Source organism: Telopea speciosissima, chromosome 3, assembly GCF_018873765.1.
Source record: "Telopea speciosissima isolate NSW1024214 ecotype Mountain lineage chromosome 3, Tspe_v1, whole genome shotgun sequence".
Lineage (NCBI taxonomy): Eukaryota > Viridiplantae > Streptophyta > Magnoliopsida > Proteales > Proteaceae > Telopea > Telopea speciosissima.
This window is the reverse complement of record NC_057918.1, coordinates 35195733-35219042: the sequence shown is the minus strand read 5'-3', so window position 1 is coordinate 35219042 and position 23310 is coordinate 35195733. Positions and strand designations below refer to the sequence as shown.

Genomic DNA, 23310 nt, shown 5'->3' with positions numbered 1-23310 from the left:
CTCCAAAACTATATACAATGAAAAAAAAAAAAATTCTACCACGTCAAAGTGGGATCAACGTTTTAAGAATCGAAATCAGATTGATCAAATCGGTCATGACCCAATCCAATTCCAGCTTTTTCGGAGTAACTGATTCTAAGATTTTTTTTTGACAAAATCATTAGGTTTCAGATCTGAGGAACCAATTCTAGGGTTTTTGGGTATTGATATCGCCAAGGACTGATTCAATCAGTATATCAGATCTAAAGGGCCAATGCTGTTTTGACCAATTTAGATCGAGGCCCAATTATGAATTTAAAATTCTTGAATGGGATGCCCGATCAAGACCTTAAAGTCAATTTTCTGGTATGTAGATCAAAAAAAATTTCTCCAAAATTATTTATAATGAAGAAAAAAACAATTCCATGACGTCACAGTGAGATCAAAGTTTTAAAACCAGAATGATAGAATTGATCAATTCGGATTGGAATCGGCATGACCAATCCTAATTCCGGTCATTCTGAATCAGCCGATTCTAGGGTTTTAGGGATTGATATTGTCGGGGACTGATTTAATCTCCGATTATGAGTTTAGAAATCTTGAGTAGAAAACCCGATCCAAACCACAGTCAATCTCCAATCCAGACCACGGAGTTAGTTTTTTGTCAACAAAACAAAAACTTTTCTCCAAAATTATATAATGAAAAAATAATAATTTTATTGACATCATAATGGGGTCAACGTTGTAAAATCAAAATCAAAATCAAAATCATCAAATTAATCTATTTCGATCGAAATCGATTGATTCCAATTCTAATCATTTCAAAATGACTGATTCTAAGTTTTTGGGATCTACATCGTTAGGGACTGATTCAATCCCCAATTGTAAGTTTAAATTCTTGAATGAGATGCTTTCTAACAATCTCTCCTCTCCACCAATTCTCTTACACTTCCTCTTCTGTCTTATTAACAAAACCAAATAATAAAAAATAAAAAAGATTTACTTGGTGATATTTCCTACGCCTTCTCACCCATTAGTGAGAAAGTAATCCTCTATAATTCTGAGCTCATTAACATCTACTGTTAGATGTCCGAGTTGCCACATGTGCACATATGTTGACTTCTCTGCCTAGCATTACTTCACTGCACTGACCGCTTTTAAAAATTGAAAAGAATTAAAATCCTAATGTGATGTGGAAAACCCACTCCTCGCTGGCATCATTCCCATATAAAATATAGAAAAAAATTTCCCTTGACGTGGCACCTGATAAGGGCTACAGTCTTAAGTAATAAAATTTTGAAAGCAAAACCAAAAAATATTTAGAGTTGCGGTGGCGTTAGGAACATGCAGCGTGAGAAACGGTTTAAAATGAATGATAATAAGACCATATTTTGTAATAATAATGATTACGACAAAATCGCCATTGTTAAATGATAATTGCTTGTGAGCTCCTTCTAAAATTAAAAAAAAAAACAATTCTGAACCTTAAGACAAAAGAAATAATAATAAATTGACCTGGGATTGGGAAGACACCAAGACGCACCCTGGCCACCGCGTCCCTGTTCCAGTAATACATTCTGTCTGGGGCACAAACATGGCCCCCGACACATAGCTGTTAGGGTTATGGTCAGGTCACATGTCTTCAATCTTGATAAGATCTTAAAATTTTTAATCTAAAAATAAAAAAAAATAAAAAATATTGGTGATGGTTATCCGAGCAACTATAGTTGGGGAGTTTACTGATGAACGGTGATACATAACCCTAAGGGGTAGTCGAGTTAGCATGGGTGTTGGTCTAAATTGATAGACTCTTTTTACCTGTTTGAGACCACTCACCTTGGATTTAATTAATTTTTTATTTAAATCTTTGAATGATCTGGTTTTATGACTATGGGCTTGCATGGGCCCTAGGAAATAGTCAGGACGAAGACTTGGATACCTTGTTAGAAGAAAAAAAATGGTGACAAATATTTTTTCTATCATCGAGTCATAAAATGATAGATATTATTTCAAAAATCATAATTGGATCGGTTGAATTAATCCAACCAGGTAATGCCTGATCTCAAATCTGATTCATTCGACGTGGCCAATGCTAAGGTTTTGGTTATTGTATTAGATGGCTGATTCTAGGGTTTTATCCGGATCTAGATTGGGATTGATTGTGACTGATCCCAATTCCATCTGTTTTGGTGGCTGATTATAGGGTTTTGGTCATTGGATCTCTATGTTCTCCGATTTGATAGTCAATTCTAGGGCTTTTGAGACTGATTCCAACCAATTTCAATCTACGAAATCAAATTTGACACTAATGATTCAACCTTGATTCTAATTTTAATAACCTTATTCATCACAAAGAAATATTTAATAACCTTAATGATAGATCCAAGGCAGGTCATCTGTCCCTATTTCAACATGCATCATCTCTCTCTCTCTCTCTCTCTCTCTCTTTCTTGTGTGGACTCTAGTAGTCTATTTATTTTATAATAGAAAGATAGATAGATCAAGTGCCCTAATTCGAGTTTACCATGAATTAAGGATAAAGCATATGGGTAATTTTGGCTGGGTGATTTGTTCAAAAGCGGAGACTCGGAGAGTGAATGTAATTAGGGATTAGTTTTAATGATTAGTCTAATATCGCTTTATTAGAGCTCAAACAGCACAAGTTAATCATTGGAGATACATCCCAAGATAAAGCGAATAGCTCAACTTTTTATCAAAAAACATAGCTCAACTTCAAAGCCCACGTCAACCAAATGATTTCTGAAGATTCTCGTGGCAGCCATTGATGGTTCAAGGAGAGCTCCCTCCTCCCAAAGACCCAGAGAACTTCTTTTCGCTCTTCTTTTTAAATTTTTTATTTTTTATTTTTGCAATCATTTACCTTACTTGGGCTCTATTTTGCATTAAATAATTTCATTCTATCTCCAAAAGTATATGAGGTCATAACATGAATAAATAATTAATATATTTATTTTGTTACATTTAGGCTGTGTGAAATGCATATTTTACTTGGAATGTGTTGCGTCAAGAAATCGTCAAGCGGTCCTTCGAGTGCCGTAATCTGCAAAAGGATCAAGGGATGACAAAGGAGAACCGGTGTGATTCCGGCCTAGGACTCTCCGATGCCAAAGTCAGATCTCCTGAGCAAACAGATGAATAATAGTATTCAAGATAAAATTAGATGGGTAGAGTACCTCCCCTTTTATAGCGTGGTATGGCGGTGTGGAGAGTCCCTGTTGATGGTGAGTAGTCTTCGTAGTTGATAGAGTCTCTGAGTAGTAGGGTTCATCCTTGATTGGTTGTCTTCCCATGAGATGTAGTGTCATGATAGACTTGATAGTTGTCTTCCCATGAGACGTAGTGTCCTGATAGACTTGGTTTCCTTGATGGATAGACCTATCTTCGTGGTAGATGAGGTTCTCGGTGTATAAGTCCGTTCAAACTACGTGACTGATAGGCGATGGCCTAAAGTCCTTTGCGATGTGACCTGTCTTGTTGATGGTGGTGATCGCCGCCGTGTTCGAGGGAGACTGCGTCCGAGGAGATCCACGCCCGGGTCTTCAGTTTCTTGCCCAGGGCAGTCCGTGCCCGGGGTCTTGAGTCCACGCCCAGGGCAGTCTGCGCTCGGGGTCCTGCGGTCTGTGCCAGGGGTCTGCGGTCTGTGCCCGGGGTCCGCGCCCGTGTCCGGTTTGGGTCGAATCTCTCCTTGGTTCGCCTGTTTGGTTCTAGTCCTGAGCTGGCCCTTCTTCTTGGGTTTTGGACACGTGGCAATCCTTGATTGGTCAGAGTGATTTTGGGTTTTTCAGAATGAGAACACTGTTTGGACACATGTTGGCTAAAGTGTATTCTTGATTTTTAGACTGCATGTCATCATTTCATCGAACATTTCATAAGAAATGTGAGGACTTGTTCAAATGTAAGACCTCTTTTAGTCTATTACATCTTCGAAAGTTTAGAAGCACTATACTTATTCATAATAATGCAAGAGTATAAGAACCTGATGGATGAACATGAGCGGTGTTCATGTTGGACTCCATTGGTAAGCAACGACAACAACAATCCAAAGATCAATGGAATTATATAAATCATTGGAAAGCAATAATAATAATAAGCTTATCAAAGAATTTAGTATAGCTATCAATTGCATTAATTAATTTTGAACTTATTGATTTACGCAATGTTGAAGTGCCAAGTGAGAGCAATAAAATGGTGTCGACTCTGTAGGTTAATTTGCAGTACGCAGAAAAATTCCATGATATTGAAGTGTGGCAAAACAAACTAAACAAAAGCATAGATTCCAAGAGAGGTTCATGGTTTTGGAATGGGTTTTCTCACATTTTTACTTCTCTGAGGAGGTTCGCCTGTTGGAAAATTGGTACTGGCTCCTTATACAATATCTGGACTTGACCCTTGGCTGCCACAGTGGTTGAAGCTATACAATACCATCCTTTTGCATCTATGTTTCTAAATCATTGGGCGTCAATGCAATCTTCCTCTCATTGGTTGGATTTCTCCTTAGTATGTAGGAAATTTAATTTTAAAAAATTCCTCTTTCTCTAAAGACAAGATAATAAGAAGAATAGAAAGAAAAAAAAAAAAAAAAAGCACAACAACTCAACAAAACTCATCTAAATAGGTCGACTACATGGATCTTAGCCTTTTATTTAGCTCTATTCGAAGTCATAGTAGGGACAAGGCCTAAACTATACATATCTTTCTTTACTACTTCTCCTAGGGTCATTTTAGGCCTGCCCCTAACTGTCTTAGCTAGTTCTTTCAATCAAAATCAAATCGCTCTTCTGTACTAGTGCATCCCAAGACCTTCGTTGAACATGACCATGCCACGTCAAACGACTTTCACGGAAGAGAGAAAGAGAGAGAGAGAGAGGCATTTTTGTTAACAATTGAATTTTGTGAAAGTTAAATTATCCAATGGATTTCTTTCCAAACTTCAACATCATTGAACTCTTTTATGGCTAAAGTTTATCGAATTAGAGCGATGAAAATCGTCAAAGAAACCATAATGGTTTTCCTTGAGTGTCTTCTTGACCATAACTGATTTGTTCCTTGAAAAAAAAAGCTTCTAACACTCTAATTAAGATTTTTATGTAATATTTGTAGGTATTTTGAAGATATGTTTCTTACAATCCTAATGTTTCAAGTAATGGAAGCGATTTTGAACAAGGGATCAAAGAGGTACGTACATTAAGTATCATTTGAGAATGTTCTCAAGATATGTTCCCTACACTCCCAATGCTTCTAGTAAAGAAACTGTCTACTATCGGAAACATTATAACATCTAGGGCCGATCCCGAGAACATTCCAAAAATGATACTTATCTTCTTCAAACAAATATGTTTTAAGAACATATATTCTACTAATTACATTAATTGGATTTTAGTGTCTATGTAGTTAAAATTTTCAATTATACCATTCATAGAGAGCATTTTATGTACTTTGATTTTTATTAAAGTAGGCATAATTTAAAGCTTGATAATGCTAAGGAAAATTTGGTTATAGGATCCACCATTTGTTTGAACAAATATTGTTTTGAATCTGCCATACCCTGATCGTTGGGTTTAGGCTATATTTATAATAATCCAAACTGTGACAAGAGATAAACTCAAGTTTATCTTGAGTAGGTGAGGAAGTTCTACAAGTAAGTAAGGGATGTACAGTTGGATCAACTCAACGGTGGGAACATTTAAATTTGAATTACATTGAATTGAATTTGAATGAGTGGATAACGTATCTTATCTATCTATATAATCATGTTAATGTATTGCAATTTGAAACAATCTGCTAGAACAAGGAAAAATATGCCTTAATTTTATGTTTGTTTAATTTGATTAAAACCTGTTTATTATTTAAACGAAAAATCAAAGAATATAATTAAGATCTCAGACCATAGCCGCGCCCTCCAATTAATAAGTTGTAATTGATGGTGTCAATGATTTATTTATTTATTTATTTTTTACTATAAATAATGAAGACATTTATTTTTAATCCTTAGAAGTATTAAGGTATTAGTTTCAACCCCAAAATACATTAAATTTTTAGTACATATTTTCTTGAATCACCAATAATTTTACAATTTTGACTCCATTTAGTTCAACGGAGAATGTTGGAAAGCAAAGTAAATATATTTTTAAGATGAATCGAACACACATAAATATTTGTCAATATTTTCAATGATTCTATGCTAATAATATCGCAATATAAAATAACTTAAAATAATTGTTAATCAACATATATTAGGACACTACACTTATGCATTATGATACCAAGATATGGAGAGGAAATATCCTCAAATTAGTAGAGATATATACATAATAAGGAAATATCCTATTACTAATATGGATAAAGTGATAAACCATGCATTGTTGATGGCAAGCAACCACCAAGGTTGCTTGCGTGTAAGACAAGGACTTAGGAAAGGAAATAGATGAAGTTGCATTACTAAATTGACTTAACAAAATCGCATCTAAAGCAACCCCTTGGTCCATGCATGAGGCCAATCTCTGCCAACGTGTTTGTCAATATAGTATTTTTTTTTTTTTTCAAATTTTTTTTTATTTTTATTGGGTGATATATGGATCGTTGCTAGGTCGCACGGCCCTTGCGCGAGATAGGGAGGGTGCAATGACCATCATGCCCCTGTGAGTCCATCCCTGTTGGATACTTGTGCGCATGCTCCCATTGGCCCCTGTGGTGGCACAGAGACCACGCGACCTGACAGCCTTTTTTTCCCTTCTTTTTTATGAGAATCTAGGAAAACTTACTTTTATGGCCACATGTAGAGACACTTATCCAAGGCTCATAAATCTATTGGCATTCAAATTTGGTGAAAATATCATCCATACATACTATATGAAATACAAAACTTAACATATGGTTAACCCAAAGGAGAACAATCCTCCATCCAATTGTCGATTTTACCAAAAGACCCTTCAACGTTGCTCAAAAGGGCTAGGTGGCATAGATTAGCATTTCGACGAGGATTGTGTAGGAAAACTTTGCCCTAGATCTATTAGTTTATGAGTGATACACCCAAAAATCAGCCCTCGAACGGGTTCATGACACGTGGCAGGAGACTAGACAAGGGCAAGACCCAGTCTTCGCACAAGAAACGAACCTGCCACTATCAAAGGCGATTCGGGATTCAAACCCCACTTCGCACAGGAGTGGGCAAGGGATACCCCCCCCCCCTAAATAGGAGGAATTGTCAATTGCACATTTGCACTCTGCCACATACACAAGAGCAGGCAAAATTCCTGAACATGAAGGGATCCCAACTGCCGTTGTTAGAATCCTACAACCATCTCAGCAATTGCCCTTCCTTTATATAGTGAAGGAGGGGACTTAGGTACGGGTCATTCAACTACTTAGCTACTTTACCATTCTCACCATACTCCCACCTCATTATTACTATTGGACGAAATTTGACTTAGGCATTAGAGAGTCCACACTCGGAGTCGCTCCAGGCCTCTTCAGTGTCTTCTACCTTTTGCAAAACGTCCATGTCATCCACACGGATTCTCGCCACAACAATGAGATACTCTTTGGCAAAGTTAATCTTCTTCCCACTATTGGCTGTCCCAAATTTTTTTTGTCCATCTAACAAATTAAGTAATGAGATTGTGAAGTATACTATTTTGTCCCTTTACATTTATTATCATATTCATTTATTACCAAATTTGTAGATTAAATTAGTAAGAGAAAGATAATATTGAGAAATGATCTGAGAAGACCTCTTCAAAAAAACAGCAATAAGTTAGGATTATCTTTAGGACATAATTCCAAATATGGATCATGGTATCGCTATTGATATTGTATCAACTGATGTATTTATATTGCCAGAGACTGATATTAATACCATATCGATACCAATCAATGGTATCATTCAATACATAGTAATATGTCATGTGTGGTGAGTGATTCTCTCCTCTTAGTGAGTGTTTGCTTCTCTCCTTGTGAGTGAATCACCATGACCATTAGATGTTGTTCAGGCGAAGGCGAATGTGAAGATGAAGATGTTGAAGATGAAGGCGAAGACAAATTCATTGTAGGGGTGAATTTGAGGACTGTGCTGCAATAGCTTGGAATAATTCGACATGAAATGTTCAAGAAGAGGTGGAGGTTTCTAAGATGAAGAGAGACGCAGAAGAAGATGACGAAGACGAGTTTGTGGTAGGGGACAAATTTGAGGATATCGCCGTAATAGCCTGGAATAATTCTCTGGTGGGATGTGCCTTTTTGGGTAAGCCTTATCGCAAGCAGACTGTGATTGAAGTGTTGGTCTCTGCATGGAATGCTCCAACACGAGGTGGAGGTTTCTCTACTGGAGATCGATCGATATCTATTTTTGTAGACGCTGAATTTTGTCACCCCTCCCTCGGTAATGACGATAACGGGAAATGAACAAATATCAGTATCTCTCTCAAGAAGGACTCTTGTCATTGCACCCAAACCATATAATGGTCACATTCCTAAAATGATTTAAAAGACCTTGTTACCAAATGCTGAAGGAGATACTGCTCACCTTCCCCGACCACAACGGTTCCACTAGCCATGTGGAGAGCGGCAGGGAGATAAGATTATCTTCCCGCCGCGAGCTCTAGGAACGCCAAATTAAGATTATCTACCCGCCGCAAGCTGGGAGATACGATTTTCTTTCCTCCACAATGCTGCGAATGCCTAATTAAGATTATCTTCCCATCTGTGGCATTGCGGAACGCCAACATCCCCTATAAATAGAGACCCCCTCATTTGGACACACCTCCAAGCCTCCTCGAGAAGTGCAGCATAGCCATTTTTTTGGCCTTTAGAGTGTTTAAAAGATCCCATTTAGCCCATTTCAGAGTTTCACCCAACTTCCACCTTAAAATTTGTGCCCATTATCATGTCTGCAACTTGAGTCATCAAAATCCGTCTTTCTACCTCATCTCCCCCCTTTTTATACTCATCATCCTTCATTATAAATCTCATTAGTCACGTGTGACGCTGTCATTTTGTCCGAGAATCAAGCAATAGACTCCCAAAACTCTCGTGACACCGTTACTTTGCTTGAAGTATGAGTAGCAAAAGTCCCTTTTACAACCGTTATTTTGCCTAAAATTCGATTAACTTAAACCCATTTTATACAGTCGTTATTCTTTTCGAAAAGAGAAAAGCAAGCCTTTTGTCCGTCTCCACCCAAGTCAAATTACATTTTCCATTTGCGTATCTTTTGGCATTCTTTATTTTTGTTGGTTTTACTCGCAGGTATACATCTTTACTTTTTCCCTTACTTTTGACACAATATAGACCATTAAAATAACTTGTTTTACTATAAATAGTATTTTTTTACAAGAATAATATGTTTATTTTCTTTTTATGATTAATTCATTTCAAATTAGTTTTACATGTTGATATAGGACATATCATTGTGGGAGAATATTCAAAATCAAACATGTAGTAGAAAGATCGATTTAATCAAGCGAGGAGGGGTGCTAACACCTTCCCATTCTCGTAACCTGATCACTTACTCAAACTCTTTGGCCAGACTATATGAAATCAGGTAGTTCTTTCTACTCACCTTGGATAGGGCTACCACTCATTGAGACCTAGGCCCGAATCCTAGGTTGCACCTCCTTTTATTTTAGTATGTATGTGGTATGATACCAAACCCCTATCTCAATAATGAATCTCAGTAGTAAACCCATGTCCCTATCGTCAAGGGACCTCAGAAATCAAACGGATCCCGCCCGCAAGGTGAAGAAATCCACATCCGGAGGACCATGATACCCATAGTTTCGTTACTCCCCAAGATTTGTTTTCCAAGCTATTCTTCCCGTTTGTCGCCAATCTAAAGTTCATGTTGAGTTTGTTATCAAGGAAGAAAGGCTACATATGTTTTCCTATTTTGATGAAATTGAGTGCCATTTGAACCATGAACACCCTTCATCGACATTCACGCTGAAGCTAAATTGTTCTTCAACCATAACCTTTGCTAGAAAAAATGATATCGTTTGAAACCTTAATGCTCATCAATTGATTTCAACCCTTAATGCACATCAAGTGAGTCTTGATTAGGGGTGTAAGTTTGGCCCTATCGACCCGAGCCCAAATAGGGTATGGGCTGGATTTTTCAATCCTGAGGACGAGTTAGAGTTGAAATTTTCAAGCCCTAGGTCAGGATTGGGCTGGGCCAGGGTTGAGGCCTCGGGCTTAGCCCAGTCCGGCTTGACCCTGTGTTAAGTTATGCTTTACAATTTATTGTTTATATTTTATAATTTTTTGTTTATTATCTAATTATCTATTGGTTTATCAAAAAAAAAACTAATTATCTATTGAACGAAAATATTTATAATTTTAAGATTGGGCTAAGGTTTTTAACCTAAAAAAAAGTCTAATAATCAATTGAGTATGAAACAAACCAATACCCAATCACATGTGTCTTATTTTTTTAATGATAGGATGACATAAATGGTGAAAAAGCAGAAGAAGTCAGGGTCAACTAGGCCCTAGCAAAAATCAGGGTCAATCAAGGCCAATCTGGCCCAGTCCGGCTGGATCAGGGTCAATCAAGGTCGGGTTGGGTTGGGCCGAGCTCGGCAAGGTTGGACGACCTAGGGCCAGATTGGGCTTGGGTTGAACTAAGAGGACTCAGGGTTGGGCTAGGGTTTTAAAAAACCAAGCCTAATTCGACTCAGTTTCATCCCTAGTCTTGATTATCAAGCGGTTACAACTCATCAATTGATTACAAAATTCAAAGTTCACCAAGTGGGCCTTGCTTATCAAGCAGTTACAACTCATCAATTGATTTTTACCCTTAATGCACACAAAGTGGGTCTTGATTATCAAGCGGTTATAACTCATCAATTGATTATAAAATTCAAAGCTCACCAAGTGGGTCTTGCTTATCAAACGGTTACAACTCATCAACTAATTTCAACCCTTAATGCACATCAAGTGGGTCTTGATTATCAAACAGTTAAAACTCATCAATTGATTTCAACCCTTAATGCTCATCAAATGGGTCCTAACTATCAAGCAGTTACAAGTTACAACTCATCAATTGATTACAAAATTCAAAGTTTACCAAGTGGGTCTTGCTTATTAAGCGGTTACAATTCATCAATTGATTTCAACCCTTAATGCACATCAAACAAGTCTTGACTATCAAGCGGTTAAAGTTACAACTCATCAATTGATTACAAAATTCAAAACTCACCAAGTGGGTCTTGTTTATCAAGCGGTTACAATTCATCAATTGATTTCAACCCTTAATGCACATCAAGTGGGTCTTTTTTCCTCTTTTTTATTGAATGTAATTTTTCTTTTCTTCCAAAAAGAGTAAATGGTGTAGCTCATTCCCTTGCCAGAAAGACCCTGTCGTTAGTGTGTATGATGGTTTGACCTAATTCTCCTTCTTGGCTTCATTATTTGTGTAAATGAAGCTTTGGCTATTACGCGCTCTTATCATCAATAGAGTTCTAATTTACCAAAAAATAATCGATACAGTCTTTTTTTGAAATTCTATCCAATCTTGGTCCGATAGAGTACAAAATCGATATAGATAATCATTTTCCAAAGAATGTTACCCATATCTTAGACCAATACCTAAAACCTTGGTTCCAAAATTATAACTTATGCGTGAGATGATAGAATTTAATCAAATAGCTTTATATTGGAAGATTCCAATAATCAAACGAGAACCCAAATAAGACATCATCCCCTATATTTTCCACAAAATATTGGTTTGGTTCACATGACAACATGGTTTGAGGAATTGGTATTGGATCGGCCAATTCATACCAGTATCGGTGGAGATTGATATTAATTCATTTTTTATTCCATATCGATGAATCGATACGGACAAAGGTAAAAATGTAAAAATACCCCCCCCCCTCCTATTATAGAAGCTCTTAATCCAAAGAAGGAAAAAAAAGAAAAAAAATAAGTTTTTTTTATAAAGGAAACTAGGGTAAATCTGTCCGTTGGCCGATGACGATTACTAAAAACCCTGCATGACACACATCGTGAGAGAGAAAAAAACGTTTGGTTTTTAAGGGTAATTCCGTAAATTAACAGACGTACAAGATAAACCCCCTTCCGGACGCTCCAGGGAAAACCGAGTTGAGGAAAGGACAGAGACACAGAGAGACTATATATATAATAATACTAGGGAATAGGAGACCAGCCACGACGGACGAAGAAAAGCTCTCGGCAGTGGTCAGGAGTCAGGACTCAGGACAGAAGAGAGAGAGAGAGAGAGTACATTCACGCTTTCTCTCCAGAGAGCTTCGCGAATCCCGAATCTCCTTGCTTTCTGAGCAGCCGCTTCAGAATTCGGATCTCTGTTCAGCGACATTTGCTGTTCAGAGACATTTGTTCTCCTTATACGCCTTTTTCAGAAGTTCAGAAATTGGATTTTGGTTTGAATCTCACGGATTCGAGTATTATCTTTCTTTTGTTCAAGATCGGAATTTGCGCTTTAGAGATTTCTAGTTCATCAGAGCCATCACGTTGATGGTCTGTATTCCGCTCGTAATTTATGTCGTCGATCCTTTCTTTCCTTAATAATTTAATCCTCTTCTCTTTCTTTTTGGCGAGTCTCTATCTCCATGGCGTGAATCTAATTCGCTAATGCTTGAGTTTCTAAAATTGTAGAATCCGTTTTGTGCTTAAAATTCTGATTTTGAGGATTATTTTCTGCAGTTTATAACTCTGAATCCACTCGTTCGAAGTTTCTAAAAGAAGACATTCTGGACCTAGAGAGACTTCATCACTAGTCAAAACTCAAAACAGGTATGGCAGATTTTTCGAGGATATCTTTCGTTTCATTTCGCTCATTGTACTTGCTTTAGACCTGTAATTTGGTTTTTTTCTCTTTATGGACTTTTGGTTGCTAAAGGATATTACTTCTGGAGTCAGATCGGGCTCTTCAGATCTTACTTCTGTTAAATTTTTTTCATCCTTCCTTATCAGATTCCACTAGAAGACATGAACTTTGAGATCTTTTGCAGGCAGGGAAAAACTCATTTTCCGAGCGGAAGTAAAATGAAAAACTCAGTTTCGGAGCAGAGTTTCTACATCGAAAGCGATGACGAAGACGTTGAAAAGGCGTCTGAAAAAGTGGGAGATGATGGCAATGATTCAGACTTTTCAGATGCTTCATCCATGGAAAGCCACCAGCAGAACCGACCTGGTTCCTACAATACTCAATGGCCACAAAGTTACAGGTATACAGATACCGCATAGCCTCGCTCTCTCTCTCTCTCTCTCTCTGTTTGTGTGTTATGCTCTGGTTCATCCTGTCTTTCTCTGTTTCACTAGTTCGAAGTTTTTCCAGTGTTGATTTTGAGTTTATTTCCCTGGGAACTTAAATTCTGAAAGCATCGACCCTTGCTGGTCTTTAGCTTCCAAAAGGAGACCTTATTACTCTGTTACTCCTCTAGCAGCCTAACATTACCATAAATAGGTTTATTACTGTAGCAATAATTTGCTTTGCTCTGCATGACTTGTAGTGGTAGCATGGTTTGAGGTATCGGATCCGATCGGCCGATTTTGGCCGAATCGGTATCGGCCAAGACCGATCCCGATACCGATCCGATCCGATCCAGCTGTACAGATAAGGGTAAAAATATAAAAAAAATTAGTTTTTTTATAAGAAAATAGAGACAAAAGTGTCATATTTGCCAGACTTTAGACGATCCCAATTCGTATTGGCCGATCCGATCCCGATCCCGATCCGATCTGATCCAGACGATACGGAGATCAAGAACCATGAGTGGTGGTGATCCTTATGGTGCAATTCCAGGTGCAGAAGTCGAGCTCTGGCAGGCGCAACATCTAACGGTGTGAGCTATATCGCTCGAGTTATTTTTTCTTTCTTCTTAAGCTTCACACCGTTGGATTACTTGGATGTCACACCTACCAGGTGTCAATATCTCCACCCCAAACTGCACTTTTGGGGAATTGGAGAGGATTATTTTCCTAATTATATGCTAATACTACAAGTCTATTTTTTGGTAAGAGATGCTTATACTACAAGTCAAACAGAGCAAATAGCATTATGCATAATAAGAGTGTTACTTTTACTTTTAGTGTTAGTGATCCTTATCAAACAAAAGTGTTACCAAACAGGGAAAATTATCTCCTGCAATTCCCTATCCGGTCCAATTCCCTGGTGCCTATAATAAGAGGGGGTGGATCCGACCTGGGCAGGGTGGAATGGTCATTGCGCCCGTCCTATTAGGGGCATTAGGGAAATTGGACTGGGCAAGGAATTGTAGGGGATAAAGATCCAACAAAACAGAGCCTAAGAGTTGTTTTCAATCATATTACGTTAGTTGGTGTTAGTGGATCCGGTTTCACCCAATCCGTGCACCCACCTGGGGCAACCGTGGACCGATATAGAGTCCACTTAGAGTTCTTTGGAGAAGGGGCCACTTAATATAATTCGATCGGCTGTCCATCAAGGACGTTTCGATCCATCTCCGCTGCGTTTGTGACATCGTTCAGGTAATCTTAAACGCTGTCCATTAGTTAATAGTTGGGAACCATTCCGAGTCCAGGAAAAAAAAAAAAATAAGAGATAACAGAGGAAAATCTTATATCTATGTTTAGAGCAGCAAGACAGAACGAAATTTTGCTGCTACACTAGTAGCAGAAATGTTCCTGCTACAAAGCTGGCAGCCAAGGAAATGGGATCTTAAAGGGTATTTTAGAAAATACAAAAACCTACAAAGGTAATTATGAACACAAAGGGAAAGTGAATTATTCCATTTCCTTAGCTGCTAGCCTTGTAGCAGAAACATCTCTGCTACAAGTGTAGCAGTAAAAATTTTGCAGCATACGGGTAGAGGATCTGGACTCGTTACCTCCTCTGTAGGCTCTAAAATTTTACATTTCTTGGTTCTCTCCAAAGAAAGTTAATAGAGAGCACACCAATGGGGCAATCCATAGTTCCATCTGTCACAATTCACAAAATGGGGATCTCTCGTGACTAGCCTTGTCTATAGATTGTATGACACTCAATTATTTCCCCAATTCTAAACATGTATTTCTGATTCTTAATTGGGTTTTGAGATCCTAAGATCATAGGAGGAGTGGAACCATTGAATGATCGGATTGAATTTAGTCTAAATTCAATCGATAGAGGCATTATAATCTGTTTTATTTTTGTTAACCTCCCTATCCAGTTACCCACAATGCATGGAACTCCACTATGAGTTTTTGTGGCTTTGAGTAGCAGAACACTTAAAAGTTGAAATGTTAGAGAAACTCGATCGCCAACCTTTGATCCTAGTTGAACATAGATGGAATGTAGCACACAAGATATGAATTTCACAACTGCCACACTTCACCATCCTTATTAAGATGAAATTGATGATCTCAATCTCTTTCCTTTAAGCATATGCGACTTTAATCAGTTCTATGCTCGGCAAATTGCCATTCATCTGAAAGTTAAATTAAGGAACATCGTTCTTTTTTGGGAAAGGTATTTGTATATGGGAGATTCCCCCATCATCTCCATCAAATAGGGGAGTTAGAGGTGTTTTTGTCATTTTAGATGGGCTTGTACCAATCTAATTTCATTTATTGCAGATCATGTACCTGCTCGACGGTGCATGACAATTTTTGCCTTTTTTTTATTTTAGAGAAATTTATTTCATCATCTAAGGTGATTTGACGCTCTGATTGCGTCGCATTATTACCTACCATCTATTATTAATGAAGATCCAAAAGCATCCTTCTTAAGTTTAATGGAAGGGAAATCTTGTGGATTAAGATATTCTCTCTTCACCATGGTTTAAGGAAAATTTTGTCATTATATTAATCCTTTCTCTTTCCTTCAATAGGATATTTATTAACATTCTTTTCCATTAATTTTGTCAGGCAATCCATTGATATGTACAGTAGCATACCTTCTCCAAATGTCGGGTTTCTGGGGACACCTACATTGTCGAGATTAGGCAGCTCTTTCCTTTCATCAACACTAACAAGGAGACACACTCCTGAAGTACTCTCTTCGCCTTTATTATCCACAGATGAGAAGCAACAACAGCAGCGCAAGAGTTCTCATGCTCTGCTTCCTCCTCCTATTCCCTCAAAGAAGCCTTCAGCCAAAAGGGTATCTCAGGTCTCAATCCCACATGAACTACCGGGAGTGTCTCGACAATGCTCTTATGGACAAACCGTGCTGAATGGTAAGCTACAATATTACACTTCACACCCAATTTTGTTACACTTCACAACCAAACGCAGCCTTCATATTTAGGAAGTCGCACTAGGGCGTCAATAATAATAATCACACATAATTTTAAGAAATTGGGTTTAATTGTGCAAAATATAGTGTAGAAAAATTACTGAAAATTTCCCTAAATTATTTTTTAACATTTAGTTTTAAACAATGGACTTGGGTCCACCCGTTTGAACTGATCAGATACCCAAACAATGACACAATGGTATTGACATTTATGTTAAGTTTAGATTATCCAGTTGAATTAAATTTGGAAATTGGGACCACAATGTGGACTACACTTGCGCCTTGTGCTATTATTGGCCTATGAGAAGATAACATGATTGATAGTGAACCCTTAAATTATTTTTCAGGCTTTTTTTTGTTGCAAGGGAATTTAAAAGGAAAGTGACGTGAAATTAAATCATGAATTAAAATGAAACTGTTTTGTATTGATTAGAATCATTACCTAATACTTACCAAAAAAAAAAATCATTACCTAACATGCTTTTCTAACTAATTTTAAATGATTTTTTTTTGGTTAAAATTTTATTTTACTTTGCAATTAAATCTCTTGGATTTTATAGTTAACAAATATGATCATTTTTTAAATAATTATGCAATCATAATTACAAAAGCTTCATTTTTCTTTTCTAAATTAATTTCACTTCCCTTCCTTTCCTATTACTTGCAACTAGAGAACCCTATAGGAGCCACACCCATGCCTAAGTCTAACTCCTATTGCCTGTTGCTGAATGAACCTAACTAAAACTGTGATGATGTTGTTTTAATTATATTTTTTTTATTGTTTTATTGATTTATTTTATTTTTATTCTTCTTGAACAATCTTGGGTGGATATATGAGAAAGAAAAAAAAAATTGGTAGAGGTCTATCATCTAGGTAGAAAAAAAAAAATTAAACTGTTAATTTATTGTTTATTATTTAATTTATTTACAAGATTAAAAAAAAAAAAAACTAATTACAAAACAATTAGGTCAAGACAAATAGGTGTTAAAAAAAAGAGTCAAACTTAGTTACTTTTATGACTTATTTTGAAAATATGTTTTTATCTTTTAATTTAAATATTTTTTGGAAATAAAATATAGAACAATTTACAACTTCTAACTTCACCACCTTGGATATACCCTACTATTAAAACTAAAGTTTTAAATTAAGGAATAAATATCTAAATTGGGTCTGGCTCATTCCAATCTGATTCCGCCAGAATCGGATGGGAATTGTGGTCAGTTATGCCTGAACCCCAAGAATGCAATGTGAATCGACCGCTCCAAAACAGTATCAGGACCAGGCTTAATTGCTTAACCAATTCCGATTCAAATGGATTTATTCATCCAGTCCGATTCCTGCTTTTAAAACTAAAGTTAAAATGGTCCAACTCCGATTTTTAAAATTACAGTTACATCAGCAGGAAAAGTGAAAGTAAGTTTTTGCCTAATAACTGATGTATTCTATCAACTCAAATATAAAGTACCCCAGACTAGCATTGCTCTCTGTCTCTCCACTTTATTGATCAGGAACCCAATAGCCAATAAACAACACTGAAAGGTTAGTGCGTGGGTAGTTCGTTGGTTGAGACAGGAGGCCAAAACTTTACATTAGATTAATCTAAGGGGGGGGGGGGGGGTCACTCGTTCAATGGTTAGTATGCAAATAGTTTTTTTTTTCTTCTTTTTGGGCGGGAGGGATTTATATGTTGTTTGTTTATATTAGCATGGCAAATAATAAAGTCAATAGCAAACAACGAAACAATATATTTAATGTGGAGAGAGATTATGGACGAAATCAAAATATTGGACTAATTTTTCCTCCATCCGTACAAGGCGGTTCACCCACTGTTCTAAGATTCACAAATCCTTATAGGGTTTTAATATATTCTTAAAATACCCTTCTAATACGGATTTGGCTCTTGTGTAGCCGTGATGGGAGCTGCACAGGTGCAGCACAAAAACCACCCCAAATACAGAGGGGGGGAGGTGATCATTTTACATATAGGGCCCAGGTGGGACCCACCTATAAAATGACTACCTTACCCCTACTTTTGCTGTCATTGATGCTACACAGGTGCAGCTCCCGCCATGGGTGCAGAGGATCTTTTTCCTCCCAATACCCTTCTTGGCTTCATGGCTTTTTGCCTTCTCTCACCGTGAGTGGAAGAAAATCTTACAATTATACTGCCTAGAAATCTATCAACCCTTTCCATCAAATATAACCGGGCCGATTGGTTCGACACTCCGACCTAAGCCAATCTTGTCGTACGTCTCTTGTGCTTAATTTTTTAACAGTGTTTTGACTCGGTCTGTACTCTTCAAGATCCTATTGGGTGGGACCTCAACCTCTATCGTAAAGGACAAGAAGACCATGTTTAATACTTTAATAACGGGGCTTATTAATTTAGATAGATTAAGCTAGATGGGCCCCTCAATATATGTAAACGGCGGAGCATCTTTTTATTTTATTTTATTTTGTTCATACACTTTGTGCTTTATCTACTAACGGAACTGTAAAAATTAGCGTTATCCAGTTGTTGCAAATATTTGGTAAATTGGTGATAGTAAGTGGATTGTAAATGCAGGGATAAACGTTCTGTGTGGGGTTGGAATACTGTCTACTCCCTATGCAGCGAAGGAAGGTGGTTGGATGGGGCTGTCCATATTATTTATCTTTGCGGCGCTGTCTTGGTACACTGGAGTTCTCTTGCGCTACTGCTTAGACAGCGAACCTGGGCTCGAGACTTACCCAGACATTGGTCAGGCAGCTTTTGGCACCATAGGTCGTTTGGCAGTATCTGTAAGTCATTTCTTAAACAACCATCTTTCTGACCACTAGGGAAGGTTTAAGGTTTAAGGTTTTGGTGGACATGAGAGGACTAATTTAACTAGGCTAACTTCATTCTTGGCTGGGATTGGGCACTCCCACTTAAGCTTCATTCTTGGCTGGGATTGGGCACTCCCACTTAAGCGTATCAAAATTAAATCGAAACAGTTTATTGAAAACAAATAGAATTGTTTACATCTAAACTATGTAACTATTTAATAAATAGTTTGGTTTGAGATTTGAAATTCAGATCGTTTAATTAAAGAATTTAAATCGAACTGAACTATTTAAATTGACGATAAACCTTTTATACGGATTAATATATACATAGTAAGATAAGTTATTTATAGTTAGAATAAATAATTATGATCAGAATAAATAAATTCCTTTAAAAGATTCAAATCTTTGGAATAAAAATTAAAACATGTAAACAACTATAATTTTTCAATTAGTAAAAGAAAAACATACAACAATAATCAAGTCATTGCAATGTTAAGTTTACATCTATTTCAATTAAATATTAGAAGAAAAAGAAATCATTTGAATAAAAATAAAAACAAATAAAATCAAGTAAAATCGAAACTGTTTACTAAATGGTTCAGTTTTGATTTTACCAAAAAACCATACACGAACTGAACCATTTACACCAAAACCAAATCAAATGACACCCTTCCTTCCATACAAAAGTTTTAGTTAAAACAACTCCTTTATTTTTTTTCCTACCAAATTTGTTGTTCATTTCACCATTAATTCATGGTGGAATTACTGCGGCTGCTATAAACTCTCCTTTGCCACGGTCCTCAGCAACTACGGCTGTAGACCTCAGCCAAAGTGCGTATTTTTTTCCATAGTGTTTGCACTTATCTAGTTTAGAAGAACTTAGATAAAGGCATACATGGATCGGTTCCAATTCTACCTCTTAAGACTGGACCATTTATCCAGATTCAAACCAATTTGCACCCTTAACATTAAAACTAGGAAAAAGACTGATTGTATGAAGAGCATCGGAAACACGATCTTTTCCCTCCTACCAAATTTAATACCCAACCATGAATTCAGTCTCTTGGCTCAAATTTTGGCAAACCTTTGGCCGCATTTGGTAAAAAGCGTTGCTATAAACTCTCTTTCGCCACGGTCCTCGACAACCGCAACCGTAGACCTCCGCCCAAGTACTGTTTGCAGCTATCTAGTATAGAAGAACTTAGTTAAATAGATATACATGGACCAGTTCTAACCCAATACCCAGAACCAGACCAATTTGCACCATTAGCATTAAAACTGGGAAAAAGACTGATTGTATGAAGAGGATTGAAAACGTGATCTTTTCCCTATTACAAAATCTATACCCAACCATGTATTCAGTCTCTTGGCTCAAATTTTGGCAGACCTTTGGCCTCATTTGGTAAAACCGCTGCTATAAACTCTATTTCACCACGATCCTTGACAACCGTGGCTGTAGACCTTCACCCGAGTACGCTTTTTTTTTGTAGTGTTTGCACTTACTTAGGTTAGAAGAACTTAGGACAGCAAAGGAAAAAAATAAAAAAGAAGAAAAAGAAAAAGAACACAATACAATTGATAAGCTGGATCAATTCCGAACCAGAATCGGCCCACCCATTAGTAAACGGTTCTGCATCTCAATTTGGAACCCGTTACATAAATGGACCGGTTCTAACCCTGCCCCTAAGGACCGGACCAATTATCCAAAACTAGACCAATTTGCACCCTTAGCATGTGGTAACATGCACAATTGATCCTTGCACCTTGTTGATGCCAAATAATCTTTCTAGAATTAAACTAAGAAAAAGACTGATTGTATGAAGTGCATCAGAAATGCGATCTTTTTCCTCTTTTCAAATCTATAGTTAACCATGTATTCAATCTCTTGGTTCAAATTTTGGCAGACCTTTAGCTGCATTTGGTAAAAAGCGCTGCTATAAACTCTCTTTCAGCACGGTCATCGACAAACACGACCATAGACCTCCGCCCAAGCGCATTTATAAAGCGCTTTTCTTGTAGTGTTTGCACTTACCTAGTTTAGAAGAACCTAGATAAATGGATATACATGGACCGGTTCTAACCTTGCCCCTTAGGACCGGACCAATTACCCAGAAACAGACCAATTTGCACCCTTAGCATTAAAACTAGAAAAACAGACTGATTGTATGAAGAGCATTGAAAATGTGATCTTTTCCCTCTTACCAAATCTATACCCAACCATGTATTCAGTCTCTTGGCTCAAATTTTGGCAGACCTTTGGCCACATTTGGTAATCATTTAATTAGGGCTTATCATCCAAAAGGTGTGAATGGCAGCAAGTTCAGGCTCTATGTCGAGGTAAAAAGGTATCAACATCAGCAAACTGAACAAGAGGAACAGAAATACGATTGGAATGACGTACCCGATTAGTATGAGCAGGCCCGACAGAACCCCTGTCAAGGGGCTTTAGCGGGACATTTTCTGAGTTTTATTTACACCTGGAATCTGCTGGGCCATATCAATAGAAAGCAAGGGGGTAAGGGTAGGTGTTGTTCAGCTCAAACAGGCTAAAGACAAGCGCGATATATGCGCCTTTGACGCGAAAAATCAAGCGTGCCCTTTCATTCTGAATTCATTTAATTTAGAATGAATCAAATCTCCCCAAGTAGGATTCGAACCTACAACCAGTCATTTAACAGCTGATCGCTCTACCACTGAGCTACTGAGGAATCTAGCGCTGCTATAAACTCTCTTATGCGGTCCTCGAAAACCGCTTCTGTAGGCCTACGCCCAAGTGCGCTTTTTGTAGTGTTTGCTCTTACCAAGTATAGAAGAACTTATATAAATGGATATACATGGACTGGTGCTAACCCTGCCCCTTAAAACTGGACAAATTACCCAGAGCCAGACCAATTTGCACTCTTAGTATTAAAACTAGGAAAAAAACTGATTGTATGAACAGCATTGAAAATTTGATCTTTTCCCTAGTAGCAAATCTATACCCAACCATGTATTCAATCTCTTGGCTCAAATTTTGTAAGACATTTGGCTGCATTTGGTAAAAACTGCTGCTATAAACTCTCTTTCGCCACGGTCCTCGACAACCGCGGCCGTAGACCTCCACCCAAGTGTGCTTTTTTTATAGTGTTTGCACTTACCTAGTTTAGAAGAACTTAAGACAGAGAGGGGGAAAAAAAATGAAGAAAAAGATCACAATACAAATGATGAGCTGGATCAATTCCGAACCAGAATCAGCCCACCCATTAGTAAACGGTTCTGCATCTCAAATTTGAACGCATTAGATAAATATAACTTAGGATAGAAAGGGAAAAAGAAAAAAGAAGAAAAAGAACTCAATACAAATGATGAGCTGGATCAATTCCGAACCAGAATCAGCCCACCCTTTAGTAAACGGTTCTGCATCTCAAGTTTGAACCTATTAGATAAATGGATCGGTTCTAGCCCTGCACCTAAGGACCAGACCAATTACCCAGAACCAGACCAATTTGCACCCTTAGCATGCAGTAACATGCGCAGTTGATCCTTGCACCTAGTTTATGCCTAATAATCTTTCTAGAATTAACCTAGACTAATTGTATGAAGAGCATCGAAAACGCGATCTTTTCCCTCTTACCAAATCTATACCCAACCATGTATTCAGTCTCTTGGCTCAAATTTTGGCAGACCTTTGACCGCATTTGGTAAAAAGCGTTGCTATAAACTCTCTTTCGCCATGGTCCTCGGCAAACGCAGCCATAGACCTCCGCCTAAGCGCTTTTTTTGTAGTGCTTGCACTTACCTGGTTTAGAAGAACTTAGATAAATGGTTATACATGGACCAGTTTTAACCATGCCCTTTAGGGCCAGATCAATTACCCAGAACCAGACCAATTTGCACCCTTAGCTTTAAAACTAGAAAAATGACTGAATGTATGAAGAGCATCAAAAACGCGATCTTCTCCCTTTTACCAAATCTATACCCAACCATGTATTCAATCTCTTGGCTCAAATTTTGGCAGACATTTGGCCGCACTGCCATAAACTCTCCTTCGCCACAGTCCTTGGCAACCGAGGCCATAGACCTCCGCTCAAGAACATTTTCTGAGCCCTTTTTTTTGTAATGTTTGTACTTACCTAGTTTAGAAGAACTTAGATAAATGGATGTACATGGATCGGTTCTAAACTTGCCCTTTAGGACCGGACAAATTACCCAAACCAGACTAATTTGTACCTTTAGCATTAAAACTAGGAAAAAAACTGATTGTATGAAGAGCATTGAAAACTCGATC

The 23310-nt window shown here is 37.6% G+C and overlaps 1 protein-coding gene and 1 non-coding gene across 3 annotated transcripts in view; one reads left to right on the top strand and one right to left on the bottom strand.

Annotated features, from left to right (window-relative positions):
- Positions 1 to 12555: 12555 nt before the first annotated feature.
- LOC122657053 (amino acid transporter AVT1C-like) overlaps positions 12556 to 23310 on the top strand; it is a 31217-nt gene continuing 20462 nt past the window's right edge. Inside the window, exons 1-4 of one of the 2 annotated variants that reach the window (XM_043851805.1) lie at positions 12556 to 12761; positions 12987 to 13205; positions 15865 to 16175; positions 18802 to 19016. In XM_043851805.1, the coding sequence (XP_043707740.1) occupies positions 13024 to 13205; positions 15865 to 16175; positions 18802 to 19016 (708 nt within the window). In that variant the 5' untranslated portion in view covers positions 12556 to 12761; positions 12987 to 13023. Of the gene's footprint in view, positions 12772 to 12986; positions 13206 to 15864; positions 16176 to 18801; positions 19017 to 23310 lie in introns of both variants that reach the window. The other variant, XM_043851806.1, reaches the window with a different exon arrangement.
- TRNAN-GUU lies at positions 21680 to 21751 on the bottom strand. Its single transcript has one exon. It is a non-coding gene; the product is annotated as a tRNA-Asn (tRNA).